The sequence below is a fragment of the Condylura cristata genome, unplaced genomic scaffold (genome assembly GCF_000260355.1).
Source record: "Condylura cristata isolate star-nosed mole 26May11 unplaced genomic scaffold, ConCri1.0 scaffold00031, whole genome shotgun sequence".
In the NCBI taxonomy this organism is placed as follows: domain Eukaryota; kingdom Metazoa; phylum Chordata; class Mammalia; order Eulipotyphla; family Talpidae; genus Condylura; species Condylura cristata.
In genome coordinates, this window is record NW_004567132.1 from 21,497,154 (window position 1) to 21,524,709 (window position 27,556).

At 35.7% G+C, this 27,556-nt stretch overlaps 1 protein-coding gene across 3 annotated transcripts in view; it reads left to right on the plus strand.

Annotated features, from left to right (window-relative positions):
- Positions 1–27,556, plus strand: part of CTNNA2 (catenin (cadherin-associated protein), alpha 2) — a 1,016,972-nt gene that overhangs the window by 981,048 nt on the left and 8,368 nt on the right. For 2 of the 3 annotated variants that reach the window (XM_012731478.1, XM_012731477.1), the window contains exons 17-18: positions 2,255–2,389; positions 12,629–12,772. In XM_012731478.1, the coding sequence (XP_012586932.1) occupies positions 2,255–2,389; positions 12,629–12,772 (279 nt within the window). The remainder of the gene's footprint in view (positions 1–2,254; positions 2,390–12,628; positions 12,773–27,556) is intronic. The other variant, XM_004691582.1, reaches the window with a different exon arrangement.

The window sequence follows — 27,556 nt, forward strand, 5'->3', positions numbered from 1 at the left end:
CTTTTCCAATATATATATATGTGTGTGTGTGTGTGTGTGTATTTATATATGTATAAGTATAGTTATATATAGCATGTATAGTTATATAATATAGTTATATATACACATACATAATTATATAGGTTTTTATATATAGTTATATATATAACGTGCACATATATTTATAACCTATAGCACACATTTGTTTATGGCTGAATGAGAATTATTTTTTGCTTGCTTTTTGAGTCTTTGAGAAGCAATATTGATCATCCTTATATAATAGCATAATGTTTAAGAACTGCATTTTGTAGCAGTTGAAGACCAAACCATTCCTAAGTTGCAATATGAGCTCCCAGATGTCCTGCAGTTTGAGCTTATGTTGTGCTCCTTTCTATGGCGTTTCTATGAGCTCCATAGAAACGCCATAGAAAGTATCCTAGGAACTTGAAAGAGAGGAAAGACACTCCATTTCCTCAAAAAATAAGAACACTCACATGTATGCAAACAAAAAGTGCACCAGTCAAGAAAGACATCTACAATTCATTTCTGCAAATACTGAAGGGAGTTGGGATGAAAGGGAGTCTCACTGACTGAGGACTTTAAGAAGAGGATCTTCTTGTCAGGAGGATCTTCCTGGGCATTGGCCGGAGTGTGGATGACTTTTCCATTATACTCTGAGATGGCTGAAATATTTTTCAATATGTTTAGGAGTCTTTAATTCAATATTGCAACTGTTTAAATTGTGATTTGTTGTTGTTGATATCTGCACTTTCCTTAATTGCCAACAATTAGGCAATATGAAGAATAATTCTCAAAACAGTTCTAGGAACTGGAAACATACCATACAGATATCTGATGATTTTAGATATATTTTGAGATTAAACAACAAAGTATGTAAATGCTATTTGGTGATGACTTTTAAATAAGTAAAAGATAAACAAGACCCTCTCTTGTGGCATTTTTACAGGTTGTAGCTGTGAAACAACTTGTAATTTTTCCTAGCCTTTTGTTAGGATGGGACATTTCTTTCTCAAAATTTGCAATTATTTTATGGTACAGGAGTTCTTTTTCTTGGTTCATCATGCCTTTATTTTGTGTTTCAAATACTTCAGCTTAAATAATAGAATGAGCATTACCAAGGAGTAGATTGGTAGCCTTTATTTGCCTGGAAATATTTTTATGAAGATTTGAGATATGCATGCAATATAAACTTTTTACGCACTGTTGCATTTTTAATTACTGTTCCATGGAGATAGAGCTTCTAGTTTAATTTGCTGCAAGGTATTTGTATCGAAAGCCTGCCAGCTCTCTAGGGAGATATCATTTTAAAGTTAATTCCTTTCAGTACATGGGTCTCTAGAGTGGAATAAATATTACAGTATTTAGTACTTGTGGAAAGCTAAAAACAGTCCCTATGGGATTCTTTCTTGATAAACACAGATGGTGGGGGAAAAAACACACTAGTAAGTGTTATGTATAAAAGAGACCCCTTTGTCATGCGTTAAATAAATGGTCACATCAAAATCACTGTCTTCGCAATATTAATAATTTCCTCTCAAGTTAGCTTGTATCTTTCTCTCATACTCTTATTCTAAGTAAAATACTTGAGTCTAGGCTATGTGTAGTTATTTCTTGCAGTGTTTAATTGAGGATCTGGTAATTATACATCCTTTACAAGTGCCAAATTGAGCCAGAACAATAAAATGGCCTGAAAAAGCTTGAGCTGATCTTTTGATAGCAATAAAAATACATTCCAATTACTGAATAGCCCATTGACACAGAAACATCAAAAATACTTCAGCTCAGCTAGTGCTGTTGTTCTGTGGAAGTATTTGACTAAGCTCAGTGTGGATTTGATGGACATCTACCCACTTAAATTACAAAGAATAGTTTTCACTGGTACTTCTTTTTAAGGTCTCTTGTTTCTTTGGGAAGTTGATGTCCATTAGTTTCGAATTAATACTACTCACCTCTGTTTCTTACAGTGACCTTATTCTTGAGTTTCTTGTTAAAGGAGGTTTATTAAATATGAAAATTAAAAATGAGTTACAGATTTTCTTTAGTTAATGGTGCATTTTCTTAGAAAATCAAATGAAGTCATTACCACCTCCCATCACCTTCTGACTCCCCAACTAATGAATTAAAACTTTACTCTATGGTTTGGAGTAGACAGTGCCTCACAGAGAGATTTCCTTCCACAGCTTTCTAGAGCAAGTATTAGAAACTGAGGAGTATTTACTAATTGAGATCACTTTTTGTTTTAAATGTTTTACAGTGTCCTGACTCAGCATGTAAGCAGGATTTATTAGCCTACCTTCAACGAATTGCCTTGTATTGCCATCAGCTTAATATCTGCAGCAAGGTGAAGGCAGAAGTACAGAATCTGGGAGGAGAGCTCATTGTGTCAGGGGTAAGCCGGGACTTGGCTTTCACAACTAGAGCTTCCACTATTATACTTCTAAGGCAAGCTTTCTTGGCAACAGTACTGCTAAAAACACCAAACTACAGTGATTCATAGGAAGGTTTTTTTTTTTTTTAATAAATGTTATCACCATTATTCCAGACCTTACAATAACTCACAAAGAGCAATTTGATTTTCCAATTACCCTGTGTTTATACTAGCCTTGTAAAATCTCCATTCTTCACAAGAAAACTAATTTCATAGTCTGGAAACTCATTGCCAAACTCTGACTATTATAATTATTCAGGGCTTTTGTATATTTACTCATTGTTAGTCTCCTTCCTTTTGTTAGTCCTAGTAATTTTCATTCTCTGTTCAGAAACTAGCCTCACTATGCATGGACTGTGTTCACATGTTAGAATGATGAAAACAATAGGAACTCATTCATCAGGTTCCAATGCATACTAGGTAATCAGTAACACTTAAAAGTCAGAAAAGTTTAAATTTAATTATAGGTTGATGTGCTGTTGCTAAAAACTAACATAGTTGTCAAAACTAACAATTACATATTCTTTGCTCAGTCACTCCAGTGTTTCCCTTCTCATGAAAATATAAATATCTGGTCCATTTCATCAAAGGCAATAACTATTTAGAGGAATCACAATTTCTTGGCAAGATTTCCAAATGTGTGTGTTGAGGTTCTTCACCTTGGCTTCTTCTCCTCCCTCTGTCCCTTTCTTTCCACACAGGTGCCATTTTTTTTTCTTTTCTTTTTCTTTCTTTCTTTTCTTTTTTTTTTTTTTTTTTTTTTTGTAAATTTGCACATTCTGAAGTGTGGCCCAGCCACTTTAGTTCTTTTCCCAGTATTTGTGATGCTGCCATTTAATAACGTGGCGTTACCGTGACTATACCATTATCAAGATGGGGAATGTCAGGAAAACCAGCCTGGTCAAGAAGCTCAATTCTTCCTCCAATCAATTTTCAGTGTTTTAGTTGTTTGACCAGTTGGCAAAAAGTTGTGGAGAAGTCACTCTTTGCTCCAAAGATTTAAGTTTCTCTACTGTTTGGCTTGCAGAAAACCTAGCTGGGAAAAGAGCTGATATGGCTTGCATGGAGACGCTATCAGAGAAGCCTGTTCCATGCAGTCCCACTTAGAGCCAGATAAGTTGGCTATTTTGTGACTTTTCCCAAAGCATAGTCACCTCTTTGCATTTCCAAAGTGATCCTGCTTCAACATTCTTCAACTCAGAGCAATCTGTCTTGCAATGTGTCCTTTCTGCCAAGTTGGTAAATGACCGAGATTCTCTCTGTCAAGAAGTGATCAAACATTGCATCTCCCTTGCTTCTTTTCTTATCTTCAGCCTCAGTGGAATAGTTCTCATGCCATTCAGCTTTCATGTTCATCTGTATATAGCACCTGTGGAACTGAGTGCCTTTTGTTTAGCTTGCCTTGTGTGTTTTCGTTTGTTACTTTCCAAATCTTATTATTTACGTGGATGCACAAAGCATCTTTGTGGATCTCTGACTCCACAACATCATCTGGGCTATATTTTACTGGCAGAGTTGTTCTTCATCATTTCTCAGAACCCATTGTTTGTCACTTTCGCCAGAGCTTCATTTCCATTGTCTTTTCCTCATTTAGATGTAGTCCAAACCATCACTGGCTTTATCACTTGCATTGTTGGCATTTGCAGAGGTGTTTGAGATTGAGAACACCATCAAGAAGCCTGTTTCCTTCTTTGAGTCTTACTGGCCAAATTCATTTATCCTTGCATGGGAGAAGGCTTCTTTTAGAGGAATGTTATACAACTTTATAATAATTCTGAGTCAAATGCATTATAAAGGTTGGCTGTATATTGCTCAGTTTGGGGCCTGCTCTTGGCCTCCTTATGATTTTTTTTCTAAGCTTGATTGCTGTTTGGTGCCACACCTGCGTCTGTAGTCTGCTCTCTTTGCCACTTCTGCCTCCATCTTACTCTTCATCCTCCTTCACTGATGATGAATGGAAAAAAAAAAAAATGTTTTCAAAATAGCCACAAATGGCCACCTCCAAAGTTCTGAAAGTCAAGAATGTGAGACCCCATAAACACAAACTTTCAATGATTTTGCCAAGAAAGTGCACCCACACTTAGGGCCCCTTGAATCCTGTTGTCTGGCATGAAAATTTGCTGCATTTTTCAGAAGTAACTTAGTGTGCAATCAAAAAAGAAAAAAAAATACATATGAGAATCTTCCCCTCTTTTTGCCTATGTATATATGTATATACATGGATTCAAAACTGTGGCTTCTTCTTTGAAATACACCAAGCTCCCAGAAGTTGGTTTGTCAGAAGTCAAAAGTTTGTACTGAAATAGAAGTCATTGGATAGATTGTTTTAACTTTGCCAAGAAACTAATGGTTTGGATTTCAGAACTAGAGCCATGTTTTTATAGTACTAGCATGATGACATGTTAAATAAACTGTACATGTGCACAATATATGCCATGTCAGCATGTATATGTTTCATGTGGTTCTATGTGTACATACTGGAAAAGGCAGCTTCTGTTATATCTGCCTTTGACTTGAGAGGTTGAGCAGAAGATTTCAGTAGGTTATGAGGGCTAGTAGGTATAAAAGTCCTTGGTGAGTCCTGATGTAAACTAGAGAAACATAGCAGCCAGGATATATGCCAGCCTGTGCCCATTCACACCTGCTCTCTAAGGAGCACCACTCGTTTTCTGCTGGCAAGTAAACTTAGCTAATTTTTAAAGTCATTGGCTTAAACAGTCAAAATTTGCCATTCTAATAAATATGGAAGTAGAAGATACATTTGTGAACAAATTAATCTCAACTTGGTTGCGGTGTGGGGGATGGGAAAGAGAATGAGTTTAGAAACTAACAGTGATAGAAGTGTAATAGTGCAAGTGGAAATAATAAATGCAAGAGTGAAAGAGGAAATGAAAATGCAGAAAAATACATCATTAATCTATAAACTAACTGTTTAATTCAATGTTTATTTAATCTCAAACCAGATTGTGTTTTTTTGCAAAAAAGAATATTGATAGAGACAGCGAAAGGGAGAAAGCAGCATGAATTAAAAACAAAAAAGAGAGAGAGAGACAACTAACCATAGCATATCATAAGGAAGTTTAGCATAGGCCTAATATCCTTCAGATAGGACAGCTTTCTAATAGAGGAATCATGGGAGGAAAGTTGAGCTATTTTTTTTTTCGTATAATGTAAATATATGTTTAATACAAATAAGTTCCTATGCAATGATATGGAAATTATATCTGATGTCATGTTTTCCATTAATTTTTATTCACTAGGTTTCAGAGGATGTCATCAGCACTTTTAAATTTAAAAACAGCTGTGCACATGGATCAGAGAGATAAAACCAGACCATAGCCTTTATCTTTGGTACCCAAAGATTTATGCATGGTACATTATTCCAAATAAGATTAGAGACAGTAAGGTAGGATTTTTCCCATGTAGTATACTAACATCAAACATTTTGAAAATAACTGAATTAAAATAAAAAGTGGTATTTTTCAAATACAATAGGAGCCCCCTTAGAACAATGAAGTGAGGACAAAAAAAGCAGTAATTCTTCTCTGAACAGGGAGGTGATGTTCAGGTCAGAGATGGAGGGACGCTGATGTAACTTACAGCTGAGCCCTACAAATTGTTATAGGCTTTATGGCACATTAGTGCCATTTTCACACTAACAAAATATAGGAACAGAGTTTGAAGGTGAGGAATGTTCGTTCTTCAGACTGATTGAACAGAACACTGACCTATTTGTGAGAGATTGAGTAATGTGGCCTAACGTACACTTTTGGTCTTTGCCATTTAAATCTTCTCTTTCCAAATTTGAACCCCTATCATTTGGGTTATTGAGAAAAATCTGACAAGGTGAGCAACTATAATTTACAGCACTAGAGGGTTTTGAATTGGTGAAAGAAAATTGGAGTATGAGCCAATAATAGCTACACTTAATATGTGTTTTACATCATTAAAAAATAGGACACAAAGTCAACAGGATTACTCGTGTTAATAAATTGGACACTGATAAAATATTGAAATCTGATAATCTCTAAATCAATCCTACCTAACTTTGGCATAAATCCCAATGTCCTACAGACACTGGAATAAATCCCAATGTAAAAGATACATTTGTATATAATCAAAGATTATGTGTGTGTGCACACTCCAAATGCATTTGATCTGACATGTGTATCCTATCCATCTAGTAAGTAGCAATGAAAAACTAAGGTAACGCTTGACAAATATGATCTATGTGATCCAACATAATTTAGGGAAACAAAATGTGAAATGTGGAATCTGTTTGTACAATTTTATTTATATATATATATATATGCATATGTCTGTGTATGGGTATACAGGTAGAGATTTTGTTTTTATTTTTGAGATTAGAATTATATTTTATTTGGAAAGTTCCATATCCCCTCTGTAGAAAAAAAACAGTGCCAGTATTCTGTAATGGGCTGAAATAGTTATAGAAATAAGCATTGTTCCAAGTAAGCTTTTTGTGGAAGTCTTTTTTAACCTTCCATCTATTGTCAATTATTGATTATCTCCACTGATGAAAGTATAGTGTAATGGAAAAAAAAAATCTGACTTACCTGATATTGGAATTTGGGTTTGGAATACATTTCATTGCCTCAATTGATATAAAAAGGTATGTCTTCAGTGAATTTGTGGCAATTCCATAGAAATTTCAGAGTATTAGGGTTTAAAGGACTTTGCTCTAGGGAGAATAAGAGACTTCAGCTAGACAGAAATAGTAAAACAAACTTAAGAATACAAACTAGAATGAATAGTACAGATACTTTGAAACAATAAGAACATTAAATAGGTATTTATCACTTGCAGAAAATCTGTTCTTTGTACATTATTTGCTACTAAGATGGATTGCATAATTCAATCCCCCCAAAGCCAGTACTGATTTGTCATGATAATAGAACAATACCAATTACAAATGAAACTAAATAGAACTCTATATTCCAATGTAAAATTTTATTCCTACATAGACTTAGCTAACCTTCATGTAAGTCTACACTGTTACAAAATTTTATACAACCCAAGTTAAGCAAACCTTGAAAGAGAAATAATGCTTAACTGTTTATTTCCATGCTAATTCATTCTCCTTTACAAAGGTGATGTAAGCAAACTCAGGCTATCATTTTTGGGGAAAAAAATGGGAAATACAATAGCTGTGGGTGTCGGGTATCATGGGGAGCTTTTTATCTGTCACACCACACTTGTATGGACTGTCTCTTTGAAAGCACATAGTCTTGTGCAAAGGAACCTATAAATGCTCTGTTATAAGAAATAGCTCCTCAGTTATATACTCTGTGGTGGTGATAATAACCAGATAATAGAATGAAATGAAAGCAGTTGGTTATCAGATGCTTTATGAATAGGAAAAAACTTCTCAGTCTAATTTGTTCATTCTGAAATGAGAAAACAGACTTTATTATAACAAAGCTGAGACCTAAACCCAACCAGTAACTTTTTTTCTTTAACTGGACACATAGATCGGTCTGTATTTGATACACTAAAAGAATTGATTTGATTGTACCACCTGAATATGTGAAATTAATGTCTATTTTTGTTTGAGGGCCTTATTGCAGAAGGTTTAATAGTTCCAGCTTACTAGTATCAATGCCACTACCTGTCATTTAATCAACAAACTTTGGATTTTACAAATTTTCCAAGATATCAAAGCCTCTTAAAGTGAGAGTACAAGTAATCACACCTTAATTATTGTAATTATTAGGCTCAGATAATATTCTAGGATTATTTGATAGCCAATCAATAACTTTTTGTGAAAACTTGGACATTTAGGCAAATAGGTGACTTGATGAGGGGCAATGATTGCTTGTATCTTTTTATACACATGGAACAGATGTAAACCTAATTAAAATTATTTAAATAATTTTAAATAGGTTTAAGTTTTTCATGAGATATATTCTAATCTTGAGATATTGTTTATGTGATAATTGTCTGATGCATTTTAAGATGATCATTATTATGTTTTAAATAATTAATGTCTATAGTAGTTCAGAAGCTCCCTGCCCCCATTTTCAACTAGTTCTGGATATGTAAGAGCAAATCCAGCTGTTGCCTCTGTTGAACCAATTAGAGGAAGTTAAATCATTGAATGTATACCTTTACTTCAGAACAGTATCTGTTGTTTAGTCCCACTTTCTTGTTTTTCTTGGATTTGTCCACTGAAGTTAAGAAATATTTTTGAATCAGTTATAAACCCATTCTACTATTTTTCTTGTTCCTACTTGGACATATCCGAAGACTGAAAGCAAAATGTGAACAAGTTGATGAAATAAAATATAAATTTTTATTTTCAAAAGAAACTTTAAAACCATATATCAAATATTAAATGGGAATTTCATGATTAGTTTTGTACAATTTTCCTATGTCTGATACCCCAAAATGAATGAGATTCTATAGTAAAACTGAACCAGGATTTTTTTATTCTGTACTGAATTTGATAAAATTTTGACAGTATTTTTCTAAAAAAAAAAAAAGTTCCCATATGTTGCCTACATTTCTTGTTCACATAAGGATATTTTCTGATTCATTGAATCCAACATTTCTGTTACATCCAACTATAGAAAGGACATAGTGCTAGATAGTCACTGAATGAGGGCAAAATCCTTTATCTCTATTAGCAAACAAGTGCCATGGATAAAGGGTATTTTTTTCCTGTCCATTGTGCTTTTATTAGGTGGTGCAGTTTTTTTTTTTTTTTTTTTTTTTTTTCAATTTAGTTTCTCAGTTTTAGCATTCTCAGCTGGAATAATGGGTGTCTGTTGATGGTTATCTGTGTATTCACTGTTTTTCTTGATTTACTACATTCTAGAAATAATTATGTGTTCATCTTAACTATCGTCTTCATTCTATCCCTGCAGATTTTGTCAAATGCTTTCTCCAGACTAATTTAAATGATTTATAAAATCTGGCTTTGATCACAGTCCTTAGAAGAGAATTATGTGCTTTTCTATGGCCCATGTATCTTATAAATAGGAAAGGCTTCTGGATGGGCAATGTGGATTGTGGATTGTTCTTAGTTCAGATTTCCTTTTATTGCTTCAGAACACATTGTCTCACTCTCTTGAACAGTCATTTTCCTTCTGGTCAATAAGTATATTTCAAATATTCCATCCTAATCCTGATTTCTTTAAGGCAAGCTTTCCTAATTTAATGTTAATCTTTTCTTTAATTGTTAATACTATGTCTTATTGCTTTTCTCTGAATACCTTCATTAATGCAGCAGCCTTATACATAATGAAATTAACAGGAACTTTGTCTAGATTTTGTGTCAGGTCTGCCCAACCTGTCTCTTTGACTTCTTTAATCTGTTTCCTTTTGCAGATTAATATTCCAGTTAGTGCCATCTTCTAGTAATCACATAGTCTTAAGTCTATGGCTCCTATTTATGTGTGACACATCGTAAACTAATCTTAACACATGATCTTTTTTTTATCTTGAACTCCAAATTCAAATGTTTTGCTATCAATACTAGTGGAATGATCTTTTGCTGAGATATTTATCTTCAATATCATTTTGATCAAATTACTTGCCAACTACTGATAATGTCTTCCATGATGAATCACTATATAAATAAAATCCATGGATTCTTGTGGCCTATACAAACTCTTCCACCTAACCTTTCTTGATCTTTGTACTAAGAATCTTGTAGAAAATAATACTTTAATGAACAAATACTGAAACTAGCCTTGTATCTTTCTAGTGAGAGTAAAATTATAATCATTACTTCAATAATAAGATCTCTTGACCAATATCTTGTAATCATTCCCAGTATCTTGCAATCGTTCCATATCTTCTCTTGAAAGACTAACTCATCCATTGATGAGCCTTCATGGAAGTATACATCAAATCCATAATTTCAGTAAGACTTTCACGAATGATGTCAACTTAATCCTAAGAAGAGTTGAAGTTATCTGACGCTGGCATTTCATCCTGTGTCAAAGAAAGCTTTATTTCAACTAATTTCATAAATAAAAACATCAAAATCAATCATATTCAATTCACCTAAAAAGTCAGCACAGTTCAGCACTCTGCATCCTTTTGATGCAGCCTAGTTTTGCATTGGGTTCCTGAAGTTGTGCTCCATTTCCAAATAAACAGTCATAGAAAACTTACAAGAAATACCAACTAATTATAATCTAAGTCCAATTTTTTTTTCTTCCAATATTTGATAAGAGGTCCATTTTCATTTTAGTATCTTAATGTTGGCAGAAGTTTCTGTTATTGGGTAGAAACAATATTAAGGTGTTTGTTGGAAGAATGGACAATTGTATCTTGATCTTAATGACCTTTACATTTTGTATGAGCTTAGATGGCACCGTTTTTAATATATAGTAATCATTTTTGAAACTTAGAAATAATGGTTAATGAATTCCACATCCCCTATAGTGGAAAAATCAGTAGATGCCTATTTTCTAAAACAAATGGGATTGTTATAGAGCATAAAGAAGTAAGGATAAGCCAACTAGTCAATGGCCCAATAAGTGTAAGCTCAGAGAAAATCAGACTTCATGGAGTCATTATGAAAATACACACACAAAGAAATTCATTGAATGTAGAAATTAATTTTTATCTAGAATACTGAGAATAAAAACTGGATAACATGGCAAGAAAAACATGCAGTGTATCACTGCTTTCTCTGATAAGAAAGCCAACTATATGAAAAAATAATCATTTTCTTGTGGTAGATTTTTTTGTCTACTCTATCTTTAAGTCCCATAAAGACTTCTTAAAAATGTCTTTAATAGTTATTTTGAAGTAAAAGATGGAAGTACCTTTGCCAAACTTAGTACCTTCTGTCTTTCAAGTTGCTCTAATTGGGCAATTGCTTAATTTTAAATTCCGATTATTTAAATAATGATATAGTGAACTGAACAGGACTCAAAATAAAACTATACTGGCTTAAAGTATAAGAAAAAAAAACCCAAATTAGGAATTTTGTTTATCTAAATACAGAAACAGACATTGGGTTTTACCCTGAAGCTATTAACACAAGCTTGTATTTTATTGAAATGCTACAGAAAAAGAAATACTCGCTTTTCATATATTCCACTGGGCAGTTAAAGGCCTGGCTTCTTGTGGATGGTTTCATAACCTGCCGGCTTTTCAGTATCACCCTTTCTTTTTGCTGTGTTATAATACCCAAGCAAGGACTTTAAGCAATACATGTTTTTTTCTTGTAAATTTCCCTGTGTGGGAAAAAAAAAAAAATCTAAGGCTGTCACATTATTCTCCTATGTTGCCTGATTTCCCAAAAGAATTGGACTTAGAGGTTAAACGAAGCTATAACTACCTGCACGTGACAAAAATGTTCAGTTGTCATCACTGGGTCACTTAAGCTTGACCTCTGAGAGTGGCAGGGCAAGGGACCTAATGATTGTAAGCAATCTTGCCATTTGACTTTTTCTTCAATCTGATGGTTCCTACTTAACCATGTATATATTTGGTGCACACAGACAAACTTCAAGATTGTCAGTAATATTTTATGTCAAAGATAAAACTGTAAGACTAAGGTAAAATAGGCATTGGTTATTGGCTTATCTTTTTAATTGTGCCTGTCACACAACCCCACCCTTGGGTGCAAAAAGGAAGAATGAAAAGAGTTGCAGTTCTAGCAACAATGAATGCATTAGTGTTCTTCAACAAGCTCACTGAAAGAGGTAAGTATCCCTTTAGTAACATGTACTGGATGGATGTGCAGAGCCAGAGGAGTTAACGAAGGCCACACAGCAGGGCAATGGAACTTTCGAGAAAGACATCTGAGATCCCCACATACTGTGTACTGTTCCAGGCTTTAAGAGCTGCAGCCCTTGCTTTCTCTCTTGGTGAACTTCCTGCTTTACATAGGGGAGAGTCATCCCCTTCCAGCCCCAGTGCAATTGTCCCTTATAATGCCTGACAAGGCAGGGTGTTTCTTCAACCTCCTTCTTGGGGATGTTCCATTTATCTGTTCAAGAGAGCTAATGAGGACCCAAATGGCTGGGTTGCTTAATATCACTAAGGCCTACAAATGCATATCTCCTTCAGCACCTAATTCCTTCATATGCCTCTTTCTCCCAAGTACCCTACCCTCTTCCAAATCCCTAACCCCTTCCCAATAGGCTACGTTTTTTTTTTTTTTTTTTCTCTTGCTCTCTCTCTCACTTTCTCTTTTCTGTATCTCTCGGAAATCAGACAGGAATTCAGAGCACTTTCACTACCTTTTATGAGGTAGATTGTGATGTCATAGATGGGGGCAGGGCTAGTCAACTTTCTACCCACCTCCCAACCTGTGCTGAGGGAGCTCCAATCGGGAGTGGAAGCAGTGATTCCTCCATGGTGAGTAACTTTGATTTCTCATGTAATCTCTTGTTTTGAACATTAACTCTGAAGCAGGGGTGATGGTGTTGACTCACAGAAGTAAAGATATGCCTAATCAAGTCATCTTTATTAATTAACCAACTTTGGGTAAAAGACCTACTTTATTTATTCTTCATGTGGGAATTTCACAGCCCAGATACTCTTCAAGCATGATCTAAACTTGAGAAGTGAACATGATAATTTCATTCCTCTATTCCTCAGTCTTTCTTCCCATTGGGACTGAAAGTCATCACAAATGTGGAATGAATCCATTCTCTAGTCCTTGGTGAGCTTTTCTAAGAAAGGCTAGTTAGAAAAACACTCTTTTTCATTTGAAAGATCTCATGATCAGAGAATATCCTTATTGATGTTGGTCCAGAGAATCAGTAAGCACTTCTAAATTTGTGTGTGTGGGTGGGGGGGGAAATTGTAAAAACACTGATCATAAGGGTTATCATCAAACATGGTTTTGAGGTAAACAAGCAAATGATAATTTTCTAATGCAAAATGTTAACAATATTCATTTAAGTACAAAGATTCACTGGTGTTGCAAGACTAAAGATGCAGCCATTTCAAGGCATCTCAACCAATTTGCTATCTTTGTTGTTGCATGTTATAACACTGACTCTGTTTTGTAGGATTTTTTTGGTTTCTCAGAGCAGTGAAAAGCTGCTATTCTTTGTTTCATTAGGGTTTCTATTATTACTGATTAATTCTTTTATATGCCTTGGTATTTAGAAAGAAAAGATCAACTGGAATGAGCATTTTTCTTCACTTTCCTTGTTCTCTCCTGGTACCTATTAAAACTGTCAAGATGTGAGCTTTTATGTAAAAGGGCAAAGGAAGTTCATGGAAGTAGCTAAATCTTTAACAGATGTTGAAGCATCAGGGTGGGTGTGTTTAAAAGGGATTGATACTAGAATGTGAGACTTTATTTCCATGGAGTGGGATGCAAGCACCTTGATATGGGTCATGGGTATTATAAATGTGTTAAGAGGGTATCATTCATATTTTAAAAGTGTATATATAGCCCTAGTCAACTGTGTGTATAGATACTTGTGTTGGAGAGTTGGGGACATCTTAAAAGGACGAGTCTTTTCTCTTTTAGTAGGTTTGTGTTATATGTCAGTCCACTCCTCCTTAACAGCTCAAAAGCACTATGGATGATATAACCCTTTTTGTTTTCTGGGGCTGTTAATGTGCAACTTCTAAATTTATTTGTCTCACCTAAGCTTCCTAACCTGATAAAATGACTGTAATAATAGCATTTTCAGGTCCAATAGGAGAAAAAAAGAGCTATAACAGGCCAATAGGAAGATAGAGGTGCTGTTACCTGCAGGAAACTTAATATCACAATGTGAGTAACTGTCAGAGTCTTGGATGGTGGGTGATCCCTTTCAAGTGTCTGGCCTACCATCCATGACGTGCTGTACTCTGGAAGCATTTAGTGTCAGAAAAATCTGCTGTCTAATCATAGCTCAAGTTTTTTAATTTCTTTTATCAACCCCTCATACAGCTGCCAGGTAAGAAATGCTCATATTTTACAAAGCTTTGGAACAGTCATCTTTAAACTTCGTGAGTTAAGAACAGTTGTGTTGTACGCTTGTGCAAACTCAGAGAGTCTCATGGAATGCATTGTGCATGCACTTGTTTATTCTCATGTGCACGTCTCATTGACAGTGGTGTATAGTGCTTCCTATCCATTTTGTATGTATGAAAATTATAATTTGAAAATACATACATATACTGTGTGGTGAAGGAAATACTGGAGTGTAACGAGTTGCATTAATCTGGGTTCTGCACTTGTCATGCAGTATCGCTGACTCATTGGGTAACTGAATTATTATCTCATGGGGCTCAGTTTCTTCTTCTTAATAGGACAGATGATGGGAAATATGTATCATAAAGCATCCCTGTTATAAACTTTTATGGTTTTATCATATATTTCTGGTGAAATGGTTTAAGGAAAAGTTTGGTGTGAGATGTTCAGTTACTCAAACATGAAAAAAGTTGACTTTCCAAAGTAGGTTTTAAAATGTATCTGATATGGAGCTATTTGGTTAATGGTAGATAAAGTAGGATCTCTCTTTTTTAAAGATTCATTTATTTATGCATAAAGAACTGGGGTGCAAGCCAGAGGTGCAGGGGCAGTGAGAAGATTCACCAGCGACAGAGTGGGGAGCAGAACAGGCAGATCATTGAAGTACATTGCTGAGGGGAGCAGCGGGCGGTTCAGGAGAGGTCTGCCACGCCATGTGGTCACCTCCGGGGCAGGCGGGACTCGAACTCATGCGGAAATGGATTTTAGCTTCTTAGTGCTGTGCTTTAACCTGCGGCACCACCAGGGTTAACCTGGACATTTTGTTAACCTGTTACATCTTTTAAATGTTATGATACCTGAAAAACAGAGGCCATGATACTTAGCGAAGTGTTGATTTACAAGACTGACTTTTTTAAATCCATAATTTTTGTGTTTTATAATTAAGGACTTAAAAATATTATGAATTAGATAATGGAACTAGGTCTCATTGGGTTACAGAAATCAAAATCACTTAATCAAGTATTAAGTAACTCCCCTGTGTTTGGAAGCATTTGTTTAGGGAATTGCCCGATACTGAGTTATCTGCTAAGGGGTTAAAAGACCTGTACAATGAGGCTTCTTCCCTTGAGGAATATGTAATTTCTTTGAGAGCTTAGATAATGCCAAATCTCAGCTTATAGGCAGCAGAAGTAAGTATCAAACAGCTAATAAATACCACAGTGGTCCAGGACATGATTGATTGTACTGGGAAGACAGAAAAATCTGAGCCTTCAACTCATTTTGCAAGGGTGGTTTTGATTTGTGTTGCTGTAATGAGCAGGGTAGGGAAACATGTCAAGTTAGCAAAACTGTGCATGTTGCAAAAAAAAAAAAATCTTTGCTTTGCCCTAGTGTGTATTAAACCCAAAACGTCCTTGCTTGCCATACAATTCCATTCTTTTCCTGAGCCCCTTCAGTCTTACTGAGAAGCCTACATTACAATATAGGCAATAGCTCTTTAGAATAGTTGGAGTAGCTATAAGTGAGTGAGTTACAAGGATACTTAGGATGCATTTTTCTCAGTCTTATGATGGATCATAACTTGGGAAAGAAATAAGTAAAAGGAAGTAATTAGGGTCTCGAGTCTCAATAACATATTTAGATGTTTTGAGGTGGAAAGGGGTTCTCTTGTTGGAGGTATGATTGATAGTCTTGAAATGTTGGTTGGCATGAAAATGCCCATAAGCTATGAGATTTCATCTAAGTAGGATGCTTTTTTAAAAAGATTTATTTATGCATATAAGAACTAGGGTACAGGCCAAAGGTGCAGGAGGTGAGAGGATTAACCAGAGATAACCAGAGACAGAGTGGGGAGCAGAATAGGTAGATAGACTAAAATGTACTGCTGAGGAAGCAGTGGACAATTCAGGAGAGGTCTGTTGCACCACGTGAGTCATCTCCCTTGTTGGAGATTGGACTTGTGGTATAAATCATAGTGCTGCACTTTAACCTATTGCACCAAGGAGGGCGTGGCAGGACACTTTTTGAAGCAAATGGGTAGTATCTTCATTTTCTAATCAGGAATTGGATGAGATTCTTTGCTCTCAAAAACCCAATGTTTAAAGATTTTATAACACAGAACATGACTATGCCAATCTTCTTGCAAATCAATATTTTTGATTTGGGCATGACAAAGAAAAAAATGCTTATGTTTTAAAGCATTGCTATAGACTCCTAGATGATTTACAGTATGTATACTTCACATCACTTAGAGGGCTGTGTTTCTTGTCATCCAAGTTCCTTTCACCTTAGTATTCTGGCCTTTTCTACCATACTAGAGTTCCACAAATAAAACTGCTTTATCACTTATTGCAGGTAACTTGGTTTAGTTGAGTCAGTAGAAAGCCTCTTAATTTCCTATCATGACAAATACTTGTATTGAGAGTATATTATCTCAGGAAAATCACTTTCAAAGATTAAACTTGCCTGTGTAGAAATGAAGTCCTATGATCAAAGTAGGCAATGGTCTCACAGAACCAATTCTTTCCCATCCCCAAAGCTAAAGAAGTGCTCATATAAAAATTAGATTATTGACAGAATTGAGATAATCAAATTATATTTGTCTCAGAAAAGTAAAACAATGACTAAGATGGCACCTTTCCCCCCACTCAGATGTCCCTAGTGTGTATTTTAGAATTAGAGACAATTTTGAAGGTACAATTCAAATATTTATTGTTTATAGCTGTGACATTAATTGTGCCCTATGGAAGCACATGTGTACAGGGAAAGTACACAGCAGTTACTGTTACAGGCTATAATAAGTATCAGTGCTAATAAAGTTATACAACATGATGTGGACACTCCTATGGAGAATGAAAGTTTAATATAAGAGGTGATATTTTCTGCAGAATCCTGGCTATGTTGCACTCTACTTGAGTCTGATCATGGAGATTATGTTCTCAGAGTCTAATTAGCTACCTACCCTATCTCCAACGCACAGCAAATTTCCAGGATTCTGCAAGGCAACAGAACAGTCTACTGAATCTGTTTCTGGGTTGTGGAGAAAAGTTTCAGTAAAAAAAAAAAAAAAAAAAAAAAAAAAAGTATTAAAAATAAAAGATTTACAGAAGATAGGATTGAAAGATAATATAACAAGTTTCTTGAGCAAAGTGGCTTGATTGGTTAAATATAAAAAAGAACTTTGTAAGAATGGGAGTTATTAAAATATAAAGAATTACTAAGTAGTGGCATTAAATCTCCTTGAAGCAAAGGCATGAGGCTATAAACAAGAACCATCGTTTGTCTAACTGTCATGTTCCAATACAGGAAGTTAATGAGATTTAGTGCTAAGTTGTTCTGCGGTTCCCAAGTTGTGCCAAGAGAAGGGATAGAAGCAACAGAGCAGTGTGTCTCTGGATGGTATTCTTGAGTTGTTTGGCTATTTTTTCAGTAAGCACACTTCATTGAAAAATTAAATGTATTACCACTCCCAAATCAAGCTCTCATGCCAATATAGGGCCCAGTCCAGATGATCTAAGTTGGAAATCATGAATTTCACTTAGAAATGATATATTTTTTTTCCTTACCCTTTCTTCATGGATGGCAGGTGTTATCTTATGCCCATCAGCTTGTGTAGACAGTTACAGAAGTATTTAGAGATAGAGGGAGGCACAAGAGAGGTATTTTACTTTTAACTACAACATGAGAATGAGCCCAGCACTGGGAGAAGATGGACCTCACATTATAGCAACAAGGATCAGTTTTGGGTTTATTACTCAAATTGCCGGCATCTTTGTTTTTACCTCCATCTTCATCTGTTTTGCAGATAATTATAGCATTTTCTCTGCAGGCATAGTGGTACTTTCACACTGTAGAGGTAGTTGACTGGTACGATATCAATGCCTGCCGTTAATTGAGCCAATTAGTTTGGAATGTTAATATGAAGATCTTTATATAAAAAATCATTATGCATGTTTCTTACCAATGCTACATAACTGTTTTTACTGTGACACTGAACTATGCAAATCTTACCTTGATTCTAAGTTAATATGCCAAGCAAAATTACCTCAAGGCTAGCATTTTATCTTAATAAAAGCTAAGAGAATAGTAAGAATCCAAGGTTTTTATGTCCGATCTGACAATGAAATTGGTTAGTACCTTGTTTTCTAAAAAGGTAGATGTTAAAATTAAAAAGCAAGGTATGAATGTGAGCTGTGACTTTGGAAAGCAACTTTGCTTTTACAATCTGGGTCACATTGGCCAGTGATCTTTATTTCACTGATCTTTAGCTTTGTTTTTTAAGTTGGGATAGTGACACCACTTAACGGGATGATGGGAGAATTGCACATTCATCAATATTTACTATGAGGAATGGAGGCCTTAATATGTAATCTTTCATAACCATCCAGTAGGGGAGATACTGTCATTGCTACTAGAAATATTAGGGAAATGATGTTGAGATTTTAAGTAACTTCCTTAAAGAACTTAAAGAACCTAAGTTAGTAGTTGATAGAGCATACTTCTGACGGGAAGCCTCTTTGATACACCCCATTGTTGTGTCCCCTCTATCTTTTCTAGAGTTACAAAGCAGTGCAATAATTTCCTTAGTTATCTGTCCCCATTACTCTGTAGACTCCACTTGGTTGGAGAATGTGTCTGAATGTTCTTTTTCTTGCTTCTTTGCAGACCTAATACATGATTTTCTTTACCATCCCTTTTTCCATTGTAGTAAGTTATTACACAGGAAAATAAAATACTAGCCAATGATTCTGAAGTCACATTCTATCATTTATTCCTACATGAAAAAAGTACTTGATTTCAAAGTGCATTGTTTGCCTTATGTTTGTGCCAGAAATCAAGCAAGCACTTGTTTTTCTAGTTAACTGGTAGATAAATGGGCTTATCACCAGAAACCTTTCTTCACTAGGTAATTTCCAAAGGAGAAAGTATGTGGGTTTGGTATCTTCTGAGTTTTTTCAGAATATCCCCAGAGTAGTTTTGTAAGTTGGAGTATTAACAACACTTCAAAGGATGATGGAAGAATTGTATGTTAGTAAATTATTAAGAGTGTTTCCTATGAGGAATGGAGGACTTAATATGTAACCTAGAATGTATCACCGTTGTTTAGAGAACTAAGTGTTCGTCAAGGCCCTTAGAATGTAGTTTGGGGGATATTACCAGTGAATTTGTACTGTCTATGCAGGTCACCCCCTTGTCTGTTACATGATTGGAACCCCAGGTTTCTAAGTACAGGATAAATCTTCCTTACCTGCTCTGTGTTCTTTGGAATTTAGAACTATGAAACTGCCCCTTCGTATGTTACTAAATGTTGACCTTTACTCCTGGAAAAAAAAGGAAAGAATGCTTTAGTCATTTGCTTTGTTAAATTTTCTGATACATTAAGTAGACTTTAATAATATGGAAACAGAATTTCTTTTGAAAGAGCTGAATTAATCACAAAGTAAGTTGTTTTAAAAAGGAATTTAAGAAGGGGCTACAATAACATGGCTGTTATAGAAAATAGGTTGCACTTGACTTCCTACATGAAAGTTATGATGGATTAAAATCTTAACTCTACTCAGATGTGAGATACTGCATAAGTATACTATATTAATAATGCCCGGTGATAGTATTGGTAGTGTATATAAAACCATTTATATTTTACTGAAATTTATTTTAACTGCATATGATAAAACAACCAAATAACTACAGTTTTAGTTAACTCTGGAGCCCCTGCAGTTTCAAGTTCACTGTTTGGCCCACCTGCTAACGCTCCCTCTTTTCATTTGCAAAATGGAAAGAGAAAGAGGGTTCCGTGGTACTCTTGTGCTTTTATCATATGAGGGATCTGAACGCTCTGGAGTGTTAGGCATGGGTGAGAGCTTTGCCTGTGTATCTTCTACATTGAGGAGAACACAAACAAATTATTAATTTTCATGCTCACTGTAACCTTGAACAAATTGCTTGACTTTTCTGATCCTCAGATGAGAAAACTATCAGATTATTTCATTGAATTGTTACTAGAATATGTTAATGTATGTAACATATTTATATAGAGTCCCAGAATATGGGTGGCTAGTTTTATTACATATTATCTTCTCATGTAAAAAATGATAGTCATTTTGATCATGAGGTATTCTTTATGTCTATCCCAATCGAACATTGCATATAACAGTGAACAACCAACTAAGAACTCCTGTTACTGAGATAATAGTTAATTTTATTTGGGTGTCATTGAGGAGTCACTTACTGAGAGGTGATAGTTCAAAAATACAGAAGGGAATGTCTTCAACAGACAATTGAATTGGTTCTCATACTTCAACTATAGAAGAATCAATTGAGAATAGAATCAGTTAACAAATGGAAATGCAAATTCTGGATCTCTGCCTCTGTAGAACTGAACTCAGTCTAAGAAGACATCAGGAATATGTATTCTGGTCCTAAGACACATGATTCATAGGTCACTCTTTGAAAAATACTGGAATAAGAAAACAAGGGAGGAGAGGCCTTAGTTAACTGCTATCCTACTCTCAGCTACCAAGACTATGGTGAGAGTGTCCCCAGTTACAGGCAGTTTCCATCCTCTTGCAGGTTTTTAACTATTTTTGGCTTGTTCCACCTAACTGCCTCGACAGTACTTAGCGTGAAGGATTTATTGTGTTGCCCACTATGGGGGTGTTTAGCAGCATCTCTGGCTTCTCACCACTAGGTACTTGTGGCAATCTCCCTTCCCCTGTAGTGATGACTAACTGTGGTATTACCATTTGAGTTGGAACATTTTACTTCTCCCCTTTGGAAGGGTGGAAGATGTCAGATACTATGGCTTCAGATCAGTCATCTCGCCAAGTGCCCATTTCCAGGCCGGTATCAGGCCGTGAATGTGCACTTTCTAGTATTCAGGTCATGATTTCCACTGTAACTGTGGTTCTCAACTGGGGACAACTGTGCACGCTACCCCAGGGATTCATGTGGTAATGTCACATTTGGTTATCAAAACTGGAGAAGGGGAGGTTGCTACAATTACCTACAAGGAGCCTACATCAGTATCATTTGGTGATAATCTTCAGGCACATTTTAAATATTTTCATCCATCTATTTTCTCGATTTGCCCCAAACAGATCTTTCTATCTTAGAGAAGGAGGCATGCCTACTTTTAAAAAGCAATTTAAGGACATTGATGAGAATATTTATAGTTAAAACAAGGTACAATGACTTCAATTTACAGGTATGGGGGTAAAACAAGCCAGCTGTTTGAAAAGCACTTTGTGAAAAAGAAACCTTCTCATTACATACTTAATTTAGCTATTTTCTTTGTATATTTTTAATACTTATATGATGAACCAACAGAAGTTTAGAAAATAAGGCAAAGAGACTATTAGGATAGTGTTCTTGAGACTCAAATAGCTCATATGGAGTTTTTGATTAACCCCATATTTCTAAAATTAGTACTGGTGGTAAGCCATTAAATTCAAGCAAGTTGTGGATAGAGATTGAATATGATTCGTAACCTCTCATTTTTTAAATAGCATTGGTGGTGACTCTGATATAACAGGTCATTCTTTCAAAGTGGTAAGTGTGGCATAATGAAATATTTCCTTGGTATTTTTTTAGTATATCAGTTCAAGAAATAGAGGCTTTTACATATTAGGGAAGTGATGTACCTTTGTCAAAGACTAGATTAATAGGGACTCCTCCTTGAGGAAACTTTCATTTTCATATTAAGTATGATTTTTAGTTAAGGTAAGATACCATATCAGACTCTCTCCAGCGCTTTAATATCTGTTCACTGGCTAAAAGTTGTAGTTTTCTTGTAAGTTTATGAAATACTTTTTTCAAAGAAGTTTTCCAATTTCAAAGATTTGAGATTTGCTTTTGAAAGTCACACTAATACTTTTCTATGATTTTTGGCAATACTGTTATACATTTCTAGCCTTTTTAGAATACTTATTCCTTTAATCTGTGATTTGGTAGGCTTCCTGTATATCTCAACCTCTTTTACAAGGGAACAGACAATATGTTGTCCAGCCACAGAGCTTCTTTGTTAGACCAAAGAAATAGGTTGAAGAGAGCCCTCTGGTGCTTTCATTGCACTGTTTTTCCTGAAGTGCAGTCACTCCAGGAGCAAACGGAGACAAACAGAATAAAGTTCCAAAGCAGGCCAGCCCTCACAGGTACTTAACATGAGGAAGCATTCTGGCTTCTCTGCTGAACCAGTTCTTATTTTACTCAGAATGAGTTAGTGCTGGTACATGTGTAAATGTTGTGAATCTAGGAACTGAAGTCATCAGATTCATTTCTCAGTTCTATGGTACTGCCTGGCAAGTTTCTTCTCTTTGAGTGTCACATTGCTCATCTGTGGGATAGTGAGGACAAAGTGATGGATCACTTGTGGTTGTTCGGTTTTGCTTTTTTGAATGGGATGAGGATTAAAGACTGTAATATGTTAGACCTCAGTAGTTGGGATCCTTAATGTGCTTTGAATCTGGAAAATATCCAAAGTTAATGAAATATACTAGTCAATTTTTATCTGTAGGATAGTCTTGCAGGTCAATTTAAGAGGCAGCTTGACTTTCAGAATATGCCATTCAACTGATTGTACACCAATCCCAACATGGGACTGTGCGGTTATGCACAGTTAATCCTTTTGGAGAACATACTAAGGAAAGGGCCAGGATGTAGTATTCACAAATAGCCAAAATCAAAACTCCAGGACAAACTAAAAAGGCACACAAAAGCTTTGAAGGAAAATTGCAAATTACTTAATTCTTGCAAGCAATTGAGCTGAAATCACGAAAGACATCTGCAGTTCAACATGTGCTGAGAGCTAATGTTGCAAGAATGGTTTTGCCTGTGTTCTTTGGGTGACAACCTTCATTTTTCTTTTTAGCTGGACTCCATAGCTGGTCCGTAGAATCCAAGAACAGTTTCCTGCATTCTGTTTCTTTTTAATTAATTGAATTCTTCTGAATTAAATGGGAAACAATGAGATTACAGTTGCCACCTCCCCTCCCCGCCAAAAAAAATAGGAAAACACACACACACACACACACACACGTCTATATCCACCTATACTCCTAGTCAGACCAAGAAGCTGTTTATAGACTATGACAACAGACTGGATGCTGGGTCAGAAAGAAAAAGGTAACACAAGATAACCAGGTTTTTTACCTAAAATGGTGGAAGGAATATAAAGAGTTGGAGTTCTGTGGACTGTGGGGCAGAATCAAATAAGGAGTCTTCAGAAGCTTAGATTGTTCTCTTTCCTGTATGGAGGGTTTTGGAAAATAAGTTATCTTGAAAGATCATAAAGTGTGGTACCTTTAGCTTAAAGATTGAGTTGTTACAATTCATTTAGCTTGGTGTAAGCTAAAGATTGAAAGCTCTATCTAAATCTGAGAGTGTTACTAGTTATCTTTTGGAAATTACTTGAAAATGTAATGAAATTGGTAGTGGGTTTACATCTCAGTGTGAAATAGTGATGAGAAAGAAAGATTTGGAGAGAATTCTATATCTACTCAAAAATGTTTCAAGATAGACAGAAGAATGTGTTCAGTTATAAAAATCCATGGATCAACTGCTCACATTTTGAACTAATTTAATTAAAATTGCTGGTTTTAAACCATGCATTATATGAGGCCCTCTTATGAACCCTTGAATAATGATTACCATCTTGTCTTAATTTTTGATTCTATAGTGAGCTGATGCTTTAGGTGAGTGTAGTGAATTATTTTATATGGTTACATATGTATCTAACATTTCAGTTTTTACACTATAGTCAAGAAATCATTATGAATTTAGTGAAGAGAAAATTGAGAGAAATGAGATTAATATACTACTCTTAAAACAATGATTATACCAGTGAGATGAATCAAAGTATAGTCTAAGGGGCTCATAGAAGAGGGTAGAAGGCCTATGGTAGGTATTGCTGTATTGTGATTCCACCTCAGTTGTTGAACTACCTACTCAGAATTATTAGGAGATTATGTCTAGACCAGTGAATAAAAAACTGTTATTAACTCAAGGTGCCCATTAATGGTACCAATGAAGAAATAGTGGCAATTGCAACAATCATTTCACTTACTGGGTTCAAGCAGAGAACTGACAATTATTTTTTTTACAGTTGACCACTGGTTTTAATGGGCCTGTCCTACTTCTTGTTATCTACTGGCCTTTACAGGACAAAGCCCAGGTAGTATCCTTCCTTAGATGTTAAATTTTAATCATCTTGAATTCATTCTTTATGCCCTTTAATACGGGCATAGTAGTGCTAAAGGCAGCTATACTGCTATACTGAGATTCTGGAAGGCTGGTTGGATGAGACATAAAATAACCTTAAAGAGCATGTAGGTCAGTGCTAAGTCTTTTGATGAATTTAGAGGATACGATGGTAATATAGGCCAGTCTTACCTGGAATTGGCAGACTAAGTGTGATGGTTTGACTAAACTAAAGATTTAAAATACCCCAGTCTGTAAAAAGAGGTCAAAGACTTTAGTAACACAATTGGGAAAATCCAACTATTTGTATTTTGATAAAGGAAAGAGCTTGATATTTAGTGCTGGACCCTGCTTGAGCCAAGAGACCCCATTTTGTGAGGTAGCAGGGATTCTTAACTGGGTTGACAGTAATGTAAGAGTTGGGTAAGTTAAAATGTTCTACTTGCCAGATAATTTCTTCCTGCATAAGAATACCTAGAAACATTTTAAGTGAAAGGCAAGCCTGAATTTTTTTTTTTTTTTTAAATTTTAGGCCCTATAAGAGGTTGGGTAGAATTACTTAAATATCACCTTCCAAGACATGTTTGTTATCCCTCTGTCTGCCACTAGACTTTCTACCATTACTTTTTCTCCATTCCCAAGCAAACTAATGCTTTCTTGGGGAGTAGGCTCTGTAAAAGGCTGACACCCCCAATATTTTCTTGCACTGAATCTTGAGCCTTTCCTTGTCCTCCATCTACAGAATGCAGTAGTCTTAGAAAAGATACACATCATTTTGTGTCTTTCCCCCTCTTAACATGTCCAAGTCTTTATCCCTCAGGTATTAACAATGTAATATTCAGACTTTATGCTTAGAAGTCTTTTTTGAACTAAAATGGTGATGTAAGGAAAGACTATTTACAGTAGTAATAAGATTTTTTAAGGACCTACAGAGTGCCAGGCACTTAGCTTTAAGGACATTAGCTCATTTCATGCTTATTAATCTTTGAAAATTACTTTATACTTCACAAATAAGGAATGGGAGGTTAAACTTCCTAAATAAGGAATAAATAAGGAATGGGAGGTTAAACTTCCAAAGATAGGACAGTGAGTAATCAGACCAATAAAAATTTGAACTCAATCTTGGAGTCCAGAGTCCACCCAGAACATCACTGTAGGAGAAGAGTAATAGAGCTTGCAACAGAAGTCTCGACCATTTCCATACACCTGATAAGAGGCCAATTGACTATGGGTATTCACTTTTTTCGATATAAAGTACCAGAATGACATGATTCCTAAAGTACCATAATGGTTAACTTCGAAGTGAAAAGATGGCAAATAATCTTCTAGAGCCTTCAGATTATGCTTACTTTCCATGCCCCGTCCTCTAGCAAGCGGCCCCTCTGCCCATGGTCCTTGACACTCGCAGGCTTTTTTTCATTCAGTGGTCAGATGGTGGAAGCATTCATAAGGTGATACAAAGACTTTATCATCCATACAGTGAGGTACCTGTGGTTGTGGTGTTTCCATTAGGGGCTTTTGTGATTTCGTTAGGAAGATCTATTTCTCTGGGGTTTTGGATAATGGCCTGTCTTACATTTGTCTTCCCAGTAATGATACTGCTTAGTCAGAAAAAAAAGAATACTAGATTCATGGTGACGCTTTTGCTGAGTCCTACAGAGTAGGCAAAAAGGAGTCTCCACCAATGTTCTGATGCTATAATCAGAAATGACAGGATGAACAGTTAGTCACAGCATGTTATGTGACATTACTGGCCAGGCATATCCCCCAAGTATGGCGGGTTCCTGAAGAATTGCATTTCTGCTTCTGTTGTATTTATGATCTTGTGGTTTTGTTATTATGTGGGAACAACCCAGAGCAGGTGTCTAGGCCAGCGGGTGCTGAAGTATGGGAAAAGGGAAGGAAATGCTGGAAGAAAGATCTCTAGGTAGAGGAGAAGTAGAGTGGTAGGGCCAGCCTACATGAGCTGAGGCGTATGTTCCTGACTGTCCCAGGACCAACACTTCTCAACACTCCCACTTTTCCTTACAATGCCAAGGTTACCAAGAATGCCTTGATTTGGGTTGAGCAAAACTGTTTTGCTTTTAAGGGGAAGGAAAAAAAATGGCAGTAAGCCATATTTAGGAAATTTGTTGACTGTAATTAAGCCTTCATGGGAGTCCCCAAGGTTTACTTACCTATAATTGAAAAAATGCAAATGAAGACAGTTAATCAGTGGACTGGCTGACTTCGAAGTGCTACTACCTACCTAAATGAATTAAAAAGGAAGGTACAAATCTGTCCAGTTGAGAAAGTTACCTGAGAGCCAATTGGTAAATTTCTCAGCAATGCTGTGGAGATTTATTTTCTCTAGTCTGACTAGATTGCATGTTTCGCGGCTAAGGCCTTTGCCAACTTAATCTTGATCCATTACATACAGATTTCCTAACAAGTGGCCTTCAGTGTTAGCAGAGCAGCAGCTAACTCCCTGGCATCGCTTAAGTAAGTCCTGCAGAAATTTAACAAAACCCTTACTACCCCCCTTGGTGTCTTGACTGACCCACCACTTAAAGTTGTCAGACACTTCCTCTTCAAGATTCTATAAACAGATGGGATTTTGCCTGGGATTAAGCCAACTCTATACAAGTTACCACACAATAGCTTTGCTATCAGTTGTCATGGATGAGTATGGATTCTAATACCATTGTTTTGTTTGTTTTCAGCAAAAATCACAGCAAAGTTATGATAGTCATTTTCACTATGGACACCATATTTGTTATGTGCACGTGATTTTTATTACTTGATTTAAAATCAGTGTCCAAATAGTTTGCACTCATAATATCTATGATTTCTGCTTAATGATTTCATCAATTGGCAACAGTTATTATCGGCGCACACACACACACAAAACCTCCACAATTTGTCTGTAATAATTAGCTGTGGAAACTAGAGTAACTATAGAATCATTTAGCTAAAAAAAAAAAAAAAGTGCTATGATGGGTAATTGTAAAAACAAAAGGTTTTAAACAAATTAATTTAAATATAAGTAC